At 41.0% G+C, this 18,841-nt stretch overlaps 1 protein-coding gene across 23 annotated transcripts in view; it reads right to left on the bottom strand.

The window, feature by feature from the left end:
* Positions 1-4,779: 4,779 nt before the first annotated feature.
* Positions 4,780-18,841, bottom strand: part of Ano4 (anoctamin 4) — a 366,091-nt gene continuing 352,029 nt past the window's right edge. For 15 of the 23 annotated variants that reach the window (XM_013072270.3, XM_021258421.2, XM_087192680.1 and 12 more), the window contains 3 exons: positions 15,306-15,411; positions 9,782-9,977; positions 6,584-9,109 (listed from right to left, as the gene is read on the bottom strand). In XM_013072270.3, the coding sequence (XP_012927724.1) occupies positions 9,786-9,977; positions 15,306-15,411 (298 nt within the window). In that variant the 3' untranslated portion in view covers positions 6,584-9,109; positions 9,782-9,785. Of the gene's footprint in view, positions 5,412-6,583; positions 9,110-9,781; positions 9,978-10,000; positions 10,149-14,118; positions 14,574-15,305; positions 15,412-16,759; positions 16,812-18,841 lie in introns of those variants that run through there. The other 8 variants (XM_087192685.1, XM_087192681.1, XR_015443558.1 and 5 more) reach the window with 7 other exon arrangements.

The following is an 18,841-nucleotide window of genomic DNA, read 5'->3' as shown; positions in this document are numbered from 1 at the left end:
CTGGAGCCTTCTTTTCAGCCACCACCACACTCTGCTCTCCCCGCTCTTAACAGTTCCAAGACCTTCCTTCCACGAGGGCCAGACTGAGGACCACGCCTTTTGCCCTGGGGCCTTTAGGGGACTCCACATCGGAGCAAAAGCAGTTGCTATTATTTTTTCCCCCCATTAACTTTATTGGTACATTTTAGGTATACAATACAGTTACATTCATCATCGGGATCTTGTACCATTACATGAGGCTCTTCGTTCTTATTTTTTGTTCCCCTTCCCTTGCCCTCCCTTCACCCCTTCCACCCTTCCCTATTTGCAAAGACCTTGTATCAAGTTTTTTCCTCTTCTCATATTTTTTCCTTTCCCTTTTTTCCCTTCCCCTACCCCTCCCAATTCCCCTGCTCTTTTAGACCTTTTCTTCCTGTTACACAATATCAATTATACATTTTTAAAATTACAATATTAAGATCTAGGAGACATTACCACAGATTTTACACAATTTAAAAGGATATAGAAAGCATATTACAAAAATCTTTTTTGAAATACATTTGACAACTTCTAAGAAGCAACTTAGAAGACAAATTAATGAAACTAACTCTGGAGGAAATATAAAATTTGAATAGCACCTATTAAAGAAAGTATATTCCTAGCTTGAAAACCTAACTATATGACAACAGCGGGCTCATAAACATTTTAACTGATAAATTATACCAAACATTTAAAGCAGAAAAAAGAAGGAACAATTCTCCCCTCATTTTAGGAAATCAACATTGTGCTAATCCTAAAACTGGACAAAGATAATAGAAGAAAAAAGTATGAACATAGATAGAAATTTGTTTAACAAAACAAACTATTAGAAGTCAGATCTGGCAGGATGTAGAAAGTGGTTTTGTTATAGGGATGGCAGTGTTGGTTCAGCATTGGAAGATCCACCCCCAAAAGTCATCATTTTAACAGAGGAAAGGAGAAAGCCATATGATCCTGTCACTAGTTGGAGAAAGAGTATTGGACTAAATTCTACAGCTGTTCATGGTAAAAGCTATCAGGAGACCAGAAGTAGAACAGAACCTTCTCAACAGATCAAAGACATGTACTCCATACTTCCAACAAAAACTCCTTCTATGAGTGGAGAAGATACAATGCTTTCTCCCTAAAGTGGGGAACAAGGGCATACATGCCTACTCTTCTTCTGTCCATTAGACTTTGAAACATAGGTCTAAACCAAAATAGTCTGGCAATAAAATGACACAACTAGGATAGGATTGGCACGGCAATCCTTTATAAGCAAAATCTTTATATGTAGATGAAATGATCATCTACAGAGAAAATACTAAGAAATCTCTAGGAGCCCCTAGAACTTGTACTTGAGTTTAGCAGGATTAGAAAACACAAGGTATATATAAAAATTCAGGTCTGTGTATACTTGCTATAAATGAAGAACTGGATATTGAAATTTAAAAGTTATGTAGGAGTACAAAGGACCCAGAAAAGCCAAAAACAAAAACAAACAAAAACAGTGCTGGAAGACATTTAGTACCTAATTCTAAGACTTCTTCTAAAGCTACAGTAATCAAGGCAGTGCTGGTGTAAGGAAAGACATATAGATCATTTGAATAAAACAGAGAATCTAGAAATAGAACCACACATATATGATCCACTGAGTTTTGAAAGATTATTTAACATTAGCATTTTATAGAATATAAACTCAATTCAAGAGCCAAGGAAGAGATAGTGTCTTCAGCAAACGGCACTAGAACACTTGGTATCTGTTTATAAAAAATTAACCTCAACCCTTTTTTTCCATACATGAAAATAACTTGAAGGGATCTCTGAACCTAAATATGAAAGCCTAAAAGTGTAAAACTTTAAGAAGAAATTATAAGGGAAAATATTTATGAATTCAGGGTAGGCAAGAACTACCTAGGATACAAAACCCATGATGTATAAAAGAAAAAAAATTGATGAGATTCCATCAAAATTTAGAACTTTAAATGACATCATTAAAATGAAAAGTAGTCCTTACACAGACCATATTTACAATGCATATAACCTATGAGCAGAATATATAAAGAACTCTTACAACTCATGAATAGACAACCCAATTAAAATGTAGACCCAAGAAGATGATAAATAGCCAGTACAGCACAAGGAATGGTGTGCAACTCTAGAATCAGAAAAATACTAACCAGTACAATAATAAGATTGAATTATACACTCATTAGGGAGATGAAGTCAACAGTTTTAAACATGTATTGTTTATGTCATACTGTCCTCCAGTAAAATCCCAGCTCCAGGAGGGCGGGAGTTTTGCTGGTTCTGTTTAGTAGTTTTGTCAGTCGCTGGAACAGTGCGGACCAGAGAAAGCACTCCCTGTGAGTGAGAATGAATGCTTTCGGCTATGTGATAATAAAAGGAACTTGCTTCTGTAGCGCTCTGTGAAATTTTAACATCAGCCCTGCTAGATGTGTCTAATTCGGAGATTCAGTATTAGGAAAACTTTGTTGCCTGTTGCAGTTAGCTGGGTCCTCCAACCATTCTTAACCATCAATGTCAGTAACATTGCAATAAATAAAATCCCCATTCTCTACCATCACAGAGGTTATAGACTAATAAAGAAGAAAGGGCAGGGGAAGGGGGAGAAAATAAGAACCAAGAGAGAGTATGTAAAGGTGCAAATTCCCAATGATGAATGTCATTATATTGTACACCTAAAATGTACCAATAAAATAAAAAATTTTTTTTAAGAAGAAGAAAGGTCAGAAAGGAAAACACCACCTAATTATAGTGAAGTGTGCTGAGCATTGCACCTGGAACACCGCAGCTCGGGTGCTGCATGAGGTGTTGCAGGGTGGAGTGGTAGGAATGTGCAAGGGATGCAACCCATTTGTAGGACACCTTCCTGACCAAGAGAGGCAGGAGCTGAGTTCTGAAAGATGGAGAGTCAGAGCTAAGCAAAGGAGAGGAGGGAATGGTCTGGACAAAGGGAAGCAGCACATTCAGGTGGCCAGAGGGCGAGAGATCTTGGTGCTTGGGCTGGCAGGTCTGGGTAAAAGGCAGCGATCTAAGAGATGACCAGTAACATTGGCAGAGACCAAACTGCGGCGCATCATGTTAAAGGTCTGAAGCTTTTAGCCATATGGCAATAAGAATCCAGTGAAGAGTTTTAAGCAGAGAAACCTGGCTAGAAAGGCTGCCTGACAGTGCTTTGTGCTGAGTGACATAATTGATACCTGGTACCGTGACTGAGATCGCAGGATTTGCTGCTCTCCTACCTTTCTGGCAGAGCGATTGTCTCTAACTGGCCGAGCTTACCTTGAATTGTGGAGTCCCTGAGTGTCAGTCAGATTCGGATTATAAGATGTGGAGTAGCTTACTGGTTTGCAGAACACAGGGCCCTCCGACAGAATCAACACACCTGGGAACTTGCTTGAATTGGAAACCCTCGGGCGCAGTCTCAGTGCGTGGCATCGGCAACATTGGCGGTGGGGCCCAGGTGACCCTAATACACGCTTGTGTTTGAGAACCTCAGGAGTAGAGGACAATGCTTATTGGTAGGAAAAAGAAGCTGGGTGTATAATTAGCAAATACACATGATACAAATGATTCCTTAAAAACACTTATTTCTTCCTCTTGTTAGCGGTGTGTCTTTTGCATATTGGATATCGGCCCGTTCCAATGATCATAGCTTCTTTTAAACAGTGAAGTCTGAATTAATGGCAATTAATCACCTCCTCGAAGGCTAATGTGCTAATGTTTGTGCATACGGAGTAGAGCTGTGTGTAGAATCCCATGGATATCGTATTAATATTTATCCTGCCCACCAACTTGCAATTTAATGGAATCTAAATTGAGTTCTACTCATGTAATAAAATGACCAATGGAATAAAATATTGTTAGGTAAGCCTTCCTTAATTGTTTGTTGAAAATACTATAAAATGAGTACCTAAATCCTGGCAGTGGGCAACCTGGAGAAATGACTCACTGTCCCAGCCGGGAATATAGTGCCCAGCCCTTATGTCTGGATGTGGCCGGAGCAGGTTGAACTCCTTTGCTAGAGCAGAGGATGATGTGAAGTTGAGGTCTTAGACTTTCTTCATGTTGAAATCTGTATTTACAGGGAAGTGAGTGTAAACTGACGGCACGCTAGAGGCAAAGTGCGTCTCTCGTTTAGGTTCATTCAGGAAGCACTGAGACTGGCAGTGGAGGTCTCACGCCATGCCGGGCAGTGGGGGAAGTGAAGGAGGGTGTCTTGGCCATGGTCACCAAGTCATCCGGAGCCGCGAGGTTAGGCACGCGCACACTGGGTGCGGTAAGAGCATCTCCGTGGGCAGGAGAGACTGTGGCTTGAGACTTCAGGGAGGGCAGAGCCCAGTGGCCAGGACCTGCTAGGAAGTGTAGTTTTACAGGGCTGACATTGAATCACCAAGGCATGAATGGTTCACTTTCCTCTGCTTACAAAAGTAGAGATTACAGAGTGGACATAGGGAAAGGTTTCCCTTCAGAAAATCAGCTAACGTAACACTTCACCACTTCCAAAACTGAATCCCCCTTGATAACTATTTGGATATCTCTGTGTCCACAATCAGTCCTTTCCTGAGGGATCCAAACAGCTCTGGGTTTAATGAAGATTATAGTGTGAAGAATATTCTTAAGAAGACTCATAAGATTTGATTACCAAATTCTCAAATTATGGCATACTCATTTATGTCTTATTTCTTAAATGTTCAAACCATCAAGATTGAGGGAAGAAGTTAATCAGAAACACACGCTAATATTTTGCTGGCTATATTGTTTGTTTTTTGCATGCATTCATTTAATAAAGATGCTTTCAAAATCTATTATTTCAAGTGTACAAATGTCCAGGGTATGGTGACAACTCAATACACATACACAGTGTGGAGCAGTCATGTCAGGGTAGTTAACATTTCCATCTTCTTAAGCATTTTTTAAAAATTCTGGATCAGAATGTATAATTGTGTGTACCTGTGAGGCAGAGTGTGATGGTTCACAATAAACTATCATAAATTGTATGTGTAGCCAGATGAGAGGAGCTTGAAGACTCCAAACACAAAGGAATGACGAGGAGACAAACGTTTATTACTCTGATCTGATCATCCACCGGGAGGCAGAGGAGCAGCTGTGCATGTGTCAGATCCCAGGACTGACGGCCCTGGGGTATGGGGTGGAGCTCTGGATACAGAAACACAGGTTACAATGGTGAGTCAGGAGAACGAGCCATCTTTCGGCAGCATCACTTGGCGTTTTGTCTCTTGAGGTGCTCTTTGCAAATTCTGCTCCCCAGGGCTGGTGGGAACTATTTCACAGACCTCCTGTCTTTCAGTATCCATAAAGTGCATGTCTTTAGCTTGAGCCCTGCTAGGCGTGCTATTTTACTCCGGGAGGTGAGACGAGATGGGGCCCTAGGAAGAGGACAGGGCGTAAGGCTGAAGTTCTCGCTCACCCAAAGCCACTATGACTGTTCCCCTCTCGGAGGAACAATGGGGTCCTTGGGAATGGGCACCAGTGAATCCACCACCAAGGTGAGCCAGTGTCTGAGGGACACGGCAATGGGGCACTTTCACCTCTCTCAACTGGTATAGTTAAGGCCACACACACACACACACACACACACACACACCCAGGGATGACTGGGGAATGTGACTGCTTTGGTCCTTGTTTGTTCCCTCGGAAGGTTCATGTGCCATAAGCCCCTTCTCCAGAGTGTGGGTGCAGGGATGGTGGATACTTTAAGAGGTGCAGGGGCGGTCAGGTCACCGGAAGAGATTACTGTATTTCTCCCAAGACCCCCGGGAGTTCTTGTGGGTGGGCTGCTATCAAAGGAGCACTCCTGATCTCTGAATCTCTGGCTTCCCACCTCACTGTGAACTCTCCTCCTTCTACACGTGACTGTTTACCTTGTTGCTTCTCTGCCGTGTCATATTGTAACCAGGAATTCTCTCACCAGAGGGCCAAACCAATGGAGCTGCTAGATCTAGAACTTTCAGCCTTTAAAGCTGTGAGCTAAATAAACCTCTTTTCATTATAAAGTATCCAGCCTCGAGTATTTTGTTACAGACACAGAAAATGGACTGATGGAGATACATGTTTGACTACAACAATCATTTCACGATACATAAATGTGTTCAACTATAACAGTCATTTCACTGTATGTATACATATCAAAACATTGTGTTGTGTAGGTGATACATATTTTTTAAAAGACATATTCTGCCTCTCAGGAAGATTAATTACAACATACATCTCCCTCTCCCCAGACAGGCAGAGCCACCTTCCCAGACTTAGCAGAGCATACTAGTAGGCAGAGTCATAAAAGCACTGTAAATCTCAACGATTATATTTCCTATTTCCTCTACAAACTGTGCTAATGACACTTCTCAAGCTCTTCATAGTGATTTCTCATTAATCTGCTTGGTATCCTAAGAAGGTGGGGAAGAAAAACAGTCTCTCGGCAGGGGGAAGTAATTTTTCAGGCGTGTGTGGGAGTGACAGACCTGGCATTAAAGACTCCATGCTGCTATGATTTCTCTTATTCTGTGAGATGAAAATACAACAGAATTTCAGAAGAGCCAGCTGAAAATATTTCATGTGCATAAATTTATTTTAAATTTTATTGCATCACATTATATAAGCATTAAACATGGCTTCATGTTGATGATTAAGTGTGAAAATTCATATTCATGTCAGTACCTTTTGGCTATTTACAAGTCAGGAGTTTCTATGTACTTTATATATCTCTGTATTTGTATGTACATATGTAGGAATACACGGCTATACATATGTACACACAGAAATACATCTATGGCCATACATATAGCTATAGATATGCCATAGATAATCATCTCCTCAGAAAGATCAGAAATTAAAAAAAGAAAAGAAAAGAGTCGTTGTAAACAGGATCTTGTCTGTGTCATTTGGTGACATGGAGTTAGGACCATATGGTGACATTCTAGGAATGTGTGTCCAGGTGTCCAAATACTCTTTGGAGCCCAGTGTCTGTAAAATTCACACGGGATAGAGTGCAAAAAAAGGTAGCAAACAGGCTGAAAAACAGGCCCAGTATACAAGTTCCCCTTGGTTTTAAAAACTTGAGGATGGAACTGCCCGCGCGGTGCATGCTGCTTGGTCAGGAATGGTCTAGGGGTGGACAGCGATGGTGGGCGGGGCTGCAATGCGGCTCCACAGCAGTGACTCCACCTCAGTCCCGGGCTGGTGCCGACCGCCTGCAGCTGCCCGAGTCTACAACATGCACTGCGGTTGCATTGTTTGTGTCATTCACTTGAATGTGCTTTTTGCACAGCCAGGAGAAGTAAACAAAATTCAGGTCCTCGGCCTGGAAATGAGCTATTACCTGGAAAGAGGAAGGAAGGCATCAAGCTCCTAGGCACACAGGATGGCTTAACAACATGGTAGGCGACAGTTACTTACCATGCATCAAAGGTATGCAAAGAGTTAGTCAGGTCGGGGGTATGTAAGCATTACTATGCCCGCTCTGCAGGTGAACAGACTGAGTGAGAAAGGGAGCCTGAAGCAAAGTGACAATCAGCCAGCAGTGGTGGGAAGAGAGAGAGACAAATGCTATGCTTTCAAGCAAAAATGAGGAATGGCCCCTTTAGGAAGAAAGCAGCCCGCAGGGGTGAAGGCAGAAGGAACCCCAATCATCAGGTGGCCTATTTATAGCTAAGGGAAGCCCCAGTGTGGATAAGGCCACCCAACAGCACCTCAGTCCCTGGCCACTGGGGCTCTCAGGCGCAAATCCCTTCGGTGACATTTGCTTCCCCCTCTACCCGGAGCTGTCTGGATAGTCAGGCTTTCTCCTCCAGAGAGGGAACACAGCAGAGAGGAGGCTGCCGGAATGAGCAGGGGGCTGCAGGTTGCATCAGATCACAGACTCCCGGAAGGTTAAAGCCAGATCACCTCTGAAGTATTGCTTGGTACAACTTCTTTACTTTTGCAAACGTAAAGACCAAGTCTATGTGAATGCTCAGTTTATGTGAATGGAAAAGCCAGGGACAGAACTAGCCAAACTGCTACGCGATGCTTAACAGAAATGCAAACCCCGGACAGAATTCTACAGCCCTTTACAGCTTAGTAAACATTTCCCATGCATTGTCTTATTTGAGCTGCATATGAATTCTGTCTAATAGACGGACTCAGAAAGTTAAGTACTTTCCCCAGAGTAACAGCCAAGGAGCAGATCTGGGAAATGGCAAGATTACTAAGTAGCAAAATATTTCTTGCTTTCAGTGAATCCAAAGCCTGCTTTGGACTTGAGGTCAAGGCTAGTGTTCAACACCTATTACCACTTTTATTCATGTGGGCGTGGGGTCTGGCTTATTTCCTCCAACTCCATGGTCAGATTCACCTCATAGTAGCCTGTTGGACTGTTAACACAGAGCTGGGTCGATACAGCTTCACTAACTTATCAACAAACATCTCTGCACATATCTGCTATACCGTGGCCTATAGGAAAAGCGAAAACCATATTTTTTCCTATGTATCTCATTTTTCCTTTGGATATCAAATTTCGGAAATGTTTTCAAAGTTAGTTTTCAATCACATAAGGGGGAAAAAACTGAGGGGTAAGGAGGGCTAAATCTTGTAATAATATTAGACTCACAGAGTATCAGATCAGAGAGCTCATTAAACACTTCATCACCGAGGAAAGTAAGGCTCAGAGAAGTTTAGTGGCTTGTCCAAGATCACACAGCTATAACTGACTTGCTAGTGAGAAAGTGTGAGATTTTCTGATAGAATGTGAGAACATTATGGAGTTTTCTTACAGTGTATTTAGTCTTAACCCACCCACCCCAGTTAAGCATAACTGTGTCAACTTGATTGGCTTGGGAGCAACCTAGGGGCTTAGTAAAGTGTGTCTGAGTGGGTCATGGAGTTATGACCTTGGGCCATTGTTCTGTGGTGCTGTTCCCCTGCTCTGCTTCCCAGCCACCAAGAACTCAGCTTCTTTGCACCAGCACGCCCTTCTGCATGATGCTTCTGCTGTGGAGCCAGCTGACCATGGAATGAATCCCCTGAAACTGTGAGCCAAATCCTCCTGTAAGTTGTAGGTGTCCAGCACTGTGTCTCAGTGATGAGAAACCTGAAGAATACACAACCTTTATCAATTGAATGTGTATCTGTTAGGCATCCTGTACTTAATGCTGTGCTGGATGGAAGAATAAAATTTACAATCTGGAGATTTCCCTGAAGATGCTTACAACTATGTTGAGGAAGCCTAACAACGATTTGTAGATCATACGTTAATAATATAAATCAGTATATTGCAATCCATGTGGTTCTGATGGAATTAACCATGAGAGGTAAGTCTCACTGGGCAGCGAATGGGGGAGGTATAGTGCATCGGGGAGCACCTGGGAGGAAGCAGGGTGACAGAGGGAAAGCCGTGTTGGGTGGATAAAAGGCAGACTTCAGAGAAAGGGCACGCTGCATGGGGGATATCAGAGCAGCTTGGCTGGAGAAGAAGGGAGAATAAGGTTTATTTCAGTGAATACCTGGGCCCCTCATGGAGACCCTATGCCAGGCTGGAGTCTGGGAGGCGGAGGGGCAGGAGGTGTGTGCAAGAGGGAGTTGCAATTATTAAAGAAGAAACTAACTGGCTTTGGGAGGGAAGATCAAGTTGCAATGTTAAAAGCAGAGACCAAGAAATATATTTTGGTCCCTACTGCTGGGACAAAGGGGAGCTCTGTTCGGGGAGAATAAAGCAGCACCCCCCGTGGGAGGCAGCTCTGGGTGGGTGCACACCTCCCCTTACCTCATCATGGCCACTCGTTGTGATGTGCTTTTCCATTCTTCTTCCTCTCCTTCCGTTCTTTCTGGAGGCGCTCAAGTTCGGCCTCATACATCATTTCCTGGATCAAGTACTTCTCTCTTCTCATTCGATCCCTTAGGTCTTTTGGGAGGTCGGGGATCAGATAGGAAATGAGGTGCTTTATACAAAACACGAGGTGCTAAAGACACCAGAGGAAAACAGAGAGTCAGGTCTGTCACCACATTCGCCAAGGAACTTTGGGGGCTGGCGAGGGGACGTGGAGCCTCTAGGGTGTGAGGGGAGCTGGGTGGGGAGGTGAGGGATGAAAAGGCAATGCGGAGGTGAGGACGGAACAGGGTCCATGGTCCACCTGGGGAAGAGGAAGACAAGATGGGTGAAGGTGAGCAAGAGGTAGATGGAGAATTCAGGGGAGACCCATGGGAACCTATGCTGTGAGATCAGGAAACCTAGGTGTGTGCTTCAGCTTAGCAGCTCCTGCTTCTGAGGACCTGTGTCTCCCTGAGAATAAGTCACTTAATTCCTCTGAGCCCCAGTGCTCTCATCTAGAAAATGGATGTTACTGGGAAAATTATAAGAAAGTCTTTTAAAATGCTTTCTAAATGGGTCACAGAGGATATTAAAGAAGAAATTAGACAGTTTCTACAAGTAAATGATAATGCCAGTACAACATACAGGAATCTGTGGGACACAATGAAAGCAGTTCTACACAGGAAATTCATAGCAGTGAATGCCCATATTAGGAAAACAGAGAGAACTCAAATAAATAACCTAATGCAGAACCTCAAGCTCCTAGAAAAAGAAGAGCAACACAAACCCAAAGCTCATAGGAGAGAGGAAATTTTAAAGATCAGAGCAGAAATCAATGCAATGGAGACTAAGAGAGCGATACTAAAAATTAATGAATCAAAGAGTTGGTTTTTTGAAAGAATAAATAAAATCGATAAACCTTTAGCCAATCTTATCAAAAAAAGGAAAGAAAACGCTCAAATCCATGCAATTAAGAATGAAAAAGGGGAAGTCACAACAGACCCAGCAGAAATCCAGAGGATAGGGGCCAGGGATTTAGCTCAATGGTTCCGCCGCCTGCCTCACAAGCGCAAGGTCCCGAGTTCAATCCCTGGTACAAAAAAAAAAAAAAAGAAAAGAAATCCAGAGGATCATCAATACCTACTTCAACAACCTGTACTCTAATAAAAGGGAAAACACAGAAGATATGGACAGATTCCCAGATACATACGAATTGCCAAAGTTAAATGAAGAAGATACAGAAATTCTAAACACCCCAATTACAATCAGTGAAACTGAAAATGTAGTAAAAAATTTACCAACAAAGAAAAGCCCAGGTCCTGATGGGTTCACTGCTGAATTCTACAAGACATTTAGAGAAGAACTATCGCCACTACTCTTAAAACTCATCAAGGAAATTGAAAGGGAAGCAAGGCTTCCAAATTCTTTCCTGGAAGCAAGTGTTACTTTGATTCCCAAACCAGGGAAAGACCCAACCAAAAAAGAGAACTTCAGGCCAATCTCCCTAATGAACATCAATGCAGAAAACCTCAACAAGATACTGGCTAACAGAATACAGAGGGTCATCAAGAACACCATACACCCTGACCAAGCTGGATTTATCCCAGGGATGCAAGGATGGTTCAACATATGTAAATGAATAAATGTAATACACTATACTAACAGAGTCAAGGACAAAAACCATATGATCATCTCAATAGATGCAGAAAAGGCATTCAACAAAATGCAGCACCCATTCATGATAAAAACCCTACAGAAATTTGGAATAGAAGGTCTCTATCTGAACCCGATTAAGGCTATCTATGAAAAACCAACAGCCAACATCATACTAAATGGTCAAAAACTGAAAACTTTCACTCTAAAATCAAGAATAAGACAAGGATGCCCACTATCACCACTCTTGTTCAATAAATTTCTGGAAACATTAGCCACAGCAATTAGACAAGAGAAAGAAATAAAAGCAATAAAGATAGGAAAAGAAGAAAAGAAACTGTCATTATTTGCTGATGATATGATACTTTACATAGAAGAACCAAAAAACTCTGCCAAAAGACTTCTAGACTTAATTGACAGATTCAGTAGAGTAGCTGGATACAAGGTCAACACTCAAAAAACAATAGCCTTCTTATACACAAATAACAGACTCACTGAGAGAAAAATCAGGGAAACAAATCCTTTTACAATAGCATCCCCAAAAATGAAATAGCTAGGAATCAATCTAACAAAGGAAGCAAAAGACCTCTACACTGAAAACTACAGCTTTCTGAAAAAGCAGATCGAGGAGGATACAAGAAAATGGAAAGATATCCCTTGTTCCTGGGTAGGAAGAACCAATATAGTGAAAATGGCCATACTTCCAAAACTACTATATAGAGTTAATGCAATGCTGATTGAAATTTCAGCAATATACTTCACAGAACTAGAGAAAACAATCCAAAAATACATTTGGAACCAGAAGAGACCTAGAATAGCAAAAGCAATTCTAGGCAACAGTGGGGTATCACAATCCCCAACTTTAAACTATACTACAAAGCTACTGTGATAAAAACAGCATGGTACTGGCAATAAAACAGACCCGAGGATCAGTGGAATAGATTAGAAGATGCAGAAACAACTCCAGACATACTCAGCCACCTCATCTTTGACAAAGGAGCCAACCACCTCATTGGAAGAAAGATAGCCTATCTAATAAATGGTGTTGAAAAAACCGGATCTCAACCTGTCAAAGGTTAAAACTAGACCCATACCTATCACCATGCACTAAACTAAGATCGAAGTGGATTAAAGATCTAAATATTAAGACAGAAACACTAAACTTGTTGGAAGATAGGTAGAACTCTTGAGAACACTGGCATAGGAAAAGACTTTATGAACAAAACCTCAGGAGCACAGGAACTAGCACAAAGAATCAACAACTGGGATCTCATCTTATTAAAAAGCTTCTGCACTGCAAGGGAAACCACCACCAGAGCTAAGAGACAACCTACAATGTGGGAAAATTTTTTTAGCAGCTGTACCTCAGACAAAAAGGACTACTATCTAGAACATATAAAGAACTGAAAAAAAATCAGACCTCCCAAATTTAAAGACCCCATTCAAAAATGGGCATCTGAAATGAACAGACATTTTTCAGACAAAGAAGTAAAAACAGCAAATAAGCACATGAAAAAATGTTCAACATCACTGGTCATTCGGGAGATGCACATGAAAACAACACTGAGATTCCACCTCACCCCAGAAAGAATGGCTGCTATGAAGAAATCAACCAATAACAAATGCTGGCAGGGGTGTGGGGAGAAATGAACCCTTCTCCATTGTTGGTGGGAGTGCAGACTGGTGCAACCACTGTGGAAGTCAGTATGGAGATACCTCAAAGAACTAGGGCTAGAGGTCCCATTTGACCCAGCTATTCCCCTGCTGGGGATCTTCCCAAAAGAATTTGAAAGAATCATACCACAGCGATATATGTGCACCCATGTTTATAGCGGCACAGTTTGTAATAGCTAAAACTTGGAAACAGCCCAAGTGCCCATCAACTGGAGACTGGATAAAGAAGATGTGGTTTTTTATAAAATGGAGTACTACTCAGCCATAAAGAACAAGAAACTAGAGACATTTATAGGTAAATGGATGCATACTGAGGCCATACTCTTAAGAGAAATAAATAGGACCCACATGTGTAAATACCGAATACTATCTCTAGTGTGAGAAACTGAAAGTGTAAATAAGGATTAAAACATTCCAAATGAATACTTGATAATTTGAAATAGGAAGAAAAGGTTCAAGGGGGTAGGGGAAGTGGGAGGGGCAGGGGAAAGAAAAGAAGGGAAAGGAAAAATTATGAGAAAAGAAAAAAATGGAAACAAAGTCTTTGTAAATAGGGAAGGGTGGAGGGGGTGAAGGGCGCACAGGTAATGGGGAACAAAATAAGAACCAAGATACGTCATGTACAGGTACAAGCACCCAATGATGAATGTAAATGTATTGTGTACCTACAATGTACCAATAAAATAATTTAAGCAAAAAGAAATGCTTTCTACATTGCCAAGTGCTTTACAAATCTTCATTGTAAGAATTATCAGTGGGCCTAAGAGAACAGTCATTTTGAGGAGAAAGATTTTCTTCTCGGTAAACAGTCACACATTCTTTATCTGAAATACAAATACCCTGAGCTGTAGAATCATGCTGACTTCCATTCCTCTGTGTGCTGGTGACCAATACAGTATCAGATGACAATGTGAAGACTCTTACAATTCTAAACTATTTAATAAAGATAAACTCATGCTCAGTGATATCATCAAGTATTATTTGTTTTATTTAAAGTAACACAAGTGGCACATGATTCTGCCACTTAAGAGGCTTTTCTGTACATCTCTTGTATTTTCTAGTAGTTAAAAAGAGTATATTGAGAGTAAATGGGAAGCTCTATTTGGAAAGCCCAATAATAACTTAATACAGCCTTTTTCCCTGAAAAAATTTAATACAGTGTTAGATTAAAAATATTTCTTTAAAAGGCACTGAGCCATTGGTAAGCTAATTTCCAGGGAAGAGCAGCTTAATATTATCTTCTCTTAGTTCCTTGGCATGAAGAAAAAAGCAGTGATTGAAAACTCTCAGAGAATTTTAAGAGACTTCTGGTCCAAGCCAAGAGGCATCTTTGCTTGCATTAATCCAGCTCCAATCCAAGTGGTAAGAGATTTACATTTATGATGAGTTATAGAAATACAAGCTATTTCCCAGCAATTTTCTAAAAGAAAGGAAATAGATGATCTATTTTTAATGGCACATAATATAGGCAGCTGCTAGGTGGATTTTACTTTGCAAGTCAATTTTTGAGTCTTAGATAATGAATACCCATTGTGTGCTTGAATATAAATAATGTCACAATAATACACAACCAGCAGCAACTCTTGCAATACCCAGTTCAATGTTTTCCAAATTATGGTCCTTGAACACCCACATCAGAATCACCTTGGAGGTCCTGTGAAAAGCATATCACAGGCAGGAGGGACCAGTATCTTGGGGAGTGGGATTGGGAAAGAAAGCTGCATTTTCTGTAACATTTAAGAACCATGGTCCTACAATATTAAATTTAGGACCAATAATTCCTGACTTGTTTGTTAACACTCAACAACAGATTTTCAAATATATCTTTTTTTCCTTCCCTTTTTATGAGTATATGCTTGAGATATATAATAAATACATTCATTGTGGTACTGGTGCATATACATATCATATCTTGACCCTTTTTACTTCCCTTTCCCCTCCTACCCCTCACCTTCCCATATCCCTAGGTTCCCCAAAACTCAAAATTTTCAATTAAGGAAAAGAAAAAGAAGATACAGAAGAGATTACATCATATGATCATGGTACTTCTGGAAGGGGATGATCACAGACAAAATGCTCAACATTAATCCTCACTATTCCTAGTGACTCAATCATGTGAAAGGAAATAAGGGAATTAGCTGAGGGAACATACCTCAAACACAATGATGAAAGCCAGCCGGGCTGCCAGGACATGCCAGAACTGCAGCGTGTAGCCATAGGGCACCAGTGCGTGAGGAGAGTCGCGGTAGTCTCGGTATCTGCAAACACACAGGAGAATGCTGCAGGCCAAGTTAGGATTTTCCTAATCCTCAGAGTTCTTCCATTCCCACCAGGGAGTCTGCATCATGGGAGCAGAGTTTGGTAAGTCTGGCTATACTGGAGAGCCATTGTTCTGTTTGTCCATTTCTTCTTCTGGTAACAGCTCAGCTCTTTTCCTCTGGGGACTTTTCCACAGGGTCAGCGATGGCTCCCTCCCTGACCTCAGCTCCAAAGACAAGCCACACCTTATCCATGAGACTCTTGGCCAGGATTCCTGACAGATTGCTAATGAACTGCCATCAGCCCATAGAAGGTAAAAGGCTGGCACTGCTGGTGGCCATTATGAATTGGAGGGAGAGAGAGAGAGAGCATGCGCTGGAGAACAAGGAAGAGGACCAAGCAGGGCCACCGAGAGGTGGTGGCATTGGGCTGAGCCTGGTTCAGTGTTGGGATCCACTTTTTACTAGAATTCATATCATTCCCTGGCTCTCCTGGTTGCCGGAACCAATACATTTCTTTTGCTTATATGTGTTTACAACGGATTTCTGCCACTTGCCACTAAAGAGCCCTTCCTAGTGCCTCCTCCTTGATGCTAACTGCTGAGTCAGCATCAAGTTCTACAGATGTTTGCTGAGCACTTACTTGGGCTCAGGCACTATTCTAGGAACTTTAATCTATGTGACTCCATGGTTCAAATTCCATGGAAACTTATGACATTGAGGAGTCACTTTTCAGTTTTTCCACCTGTGACAATGCTGGTGGTTATGGTAAGGATAAAATGGAGTCACACATTCTTTTCATTAGCCAATGTTCTTTTCATTAGCTTCAGAAATTTAGAATAATGTGGAAATACTATACTGGCGATTCAAATATTTTTGCTGAGTACATACATCAAATTGTCTCATCTAAATAAAAGTTATGATAATTCAGGTTCTCATCTAGGATAGCATCTAACCTTAAGGTTAGCACTGATTTGCATATGAGGATACAGAATAATTACCTACAAGGAGCCTCTGAAGTGTATCCAGGACTACAAAACATGAACTGACATCATCACCCCATCAAAGTCATCATCTTCATTGTTATTAGTGTCTATGGATTGTAGTAATAATGGATCATCATTACCATTGAAATATTTATATTAATATCTGGTCCTGAGTTTAAGAATGAATCAATGTGTGGTTTCAAGCCTCTGGTTCGCTCTGTGGTGATGAGGATTAGGCAATCATCTAAGACACTGTCCTGTTATGGTCATAAAATCTGTTTTTGTCATAGGTCCGATAACTGCATAGAATTTAGGAAGAATAATTTTATTCAGCACTCAAAGTTTGCAAGGATTATTCTAACCTTCGTTCACTTTTTCAGAGGACAGCTATTCAATCACCAGGAATTGTGTTTTCTGCAATAAAGATAACAAATGTAATTCCTTTGCTCACCTTTATCTAGTTCAGATATAGTCCAGATAAATAGAAGAAAAGTAATAATATGCTGTTACTGTACATATGGATGATTATTACACAAGGTATATTTATAATAAGAGGGACCTCAGACTAGTTCCAGAGTTATCTTTATTTACTCCATAAATTTTTCAGAATAAGGTGTTCACTGCAGCTGAGAATTCTTTTGTGGGTATCAGTTTTCCCTACAGTCTGTCTGTCTTACCTTCCTCTAAGACGCTGGACTCTTGGTCTTTTTGATGGGGTGCTGGATGATTGTTGCCCATGATCTCAGTTCCTGCTCCAGCCTGCCCCTCACCCCACTGGTCTCATCCATTAGACAGAGGTGTGGAAAGGATCACGTGCATGTGCCATTTGGGGTGCTAGGGAACCAGCCCAGGACCTGCCACACCCAGCCCCATTTCTCTGCTTTTGATGTGGTGCTGTTTATTTGCAAGCTGACTGGCTGCCTGTTCTCTGGCACTTGTACAAAGAAAACACGACCCTCTGCTACTATAGAAACAGCCATGAACCCCCATCTCAAAGCCAATAAAAATCAAAGTTTTATTCCTCTCCTCTTCAAAGACAACATATAGTCCAGTGACATCAATATTTGGAGGAAAAATTTCCAAGTGTCTCAGAGTTGTTTTCAGAAAGTGACACTTTTAATTTCTTGGGTTCAGTTTTACATGCAAGAAGGTAGAGTATTCATTTTGGCTTGAGTTAGTGTATTTCCTAAAGCTCCCCTGTTTCTCAAGAAATGGATGATGAGCCTGCAAACATTATTTTCCTAGCTCCAGGGACAGTTAATCTATTCCCATGTTAAGCTGTGAGAATAAAAACAGATGTAGATTTGAAGGAATGCTAAGCGAATGTCACCAAACCTCACACAAGTTAAGATACAGAACATGACTGAGGCCGTAGAAATACCCGCTGCCATTCCCTGCAGCCCAAGAGACAGCTGTTTGTCTAGTATCTGTGACCATTCTCTTGCTTTTCCGTAGAGTTTTACCACCCATGTAGGTTTTCCTAAATAAAAAGGCTTAGTTTTTCTGCTCTAAACGCTATACAAATGGAGTCATATTGTATATATTTTTCTATGATTGCATCTTTCATTATTATGCAATATGGTTTTGAGTTCTCAATTTTATTCCATGTTCTATTTATCAGGTCCTGTGATATCACCATCTCCCACCCTATCATTATTCTTCAAAGTCATCTTGACTGTTCTTTACCCTTTGCATTTCTATCCATTATTTTGATTCTTGGGTACAAGCATTGGTCTAATCATAATTCTTAACTTTTATAACCAATATTATTGGCCTGTTCATGGTCCCATTTTAATTAACTTTTATGCTGATTTATTTAATAACTTCATAACATAATGAACTCTCATAAATCTAACAAGAAGCTCAGGAATTAAAATACTACTGGGAATTTATATCTACACCTGTGCCCCTCCTACCTCTCCTTCCTCTGCTTCCCCCTCCTGAGTTTCATTTTTATCACTAACATATTTATCCACACATACATATAAACATTTGTTGGAAAAGTCTACTGTAGTTCTGTTAAACTTGATGAAGGGTCCTATGCTGTATCTATCTTCTGGGCCGGTGTTTTCACTATCATGTTACAAGTCATCCACACTGTCACACATAGCTAATCTATTCTTGCTGTGTACAACAGATTCTGCTGTGGATATATTATAGTTGTTTTATGTAGAACCTGTTTAGATTTACTCATGGCCTATATTGTCTTTAAGCTTTCCTAACCATGGAAAGCCTTAAAAAGCACAGCTGACATCCACACAGCTCAGCAAATTTTCCTTGGGTCAAAGTTGGCTGTGATACCCTGTATACTACTCTGGGTTTTGCCTTCCTTTAGTTTGGCTTTGGAATACTAACTTCCCTTCCCAGGCCATTGATCCATTTGAGAAGATGTTTTAACAATTTTATCCATTTGTTCAGATATTTTCTGCCTGAGAGCTGATGCA

The sequence above is a fragment of the Heterocephalus glaber genome, unplaced genomic scaffold (genome assembly GCF_053883595.1).
Source record: "Heterocephalus glaber isolate CG9 unplaced genomic scaffold, H.glaber_assembly_v1.0 deba00001572, whole genome shotgun sequence".
NCBI lineage: Eukaryota > Metazoa > Chordata > Mammalia > Rodentia > Bathyergidae > Heterocephalus > Heterocephalus glaber.
Note: the sequence above shows the minus strand (reverse complement) of the source record. Positions and strands in the feature narration are given on the sequence as shown.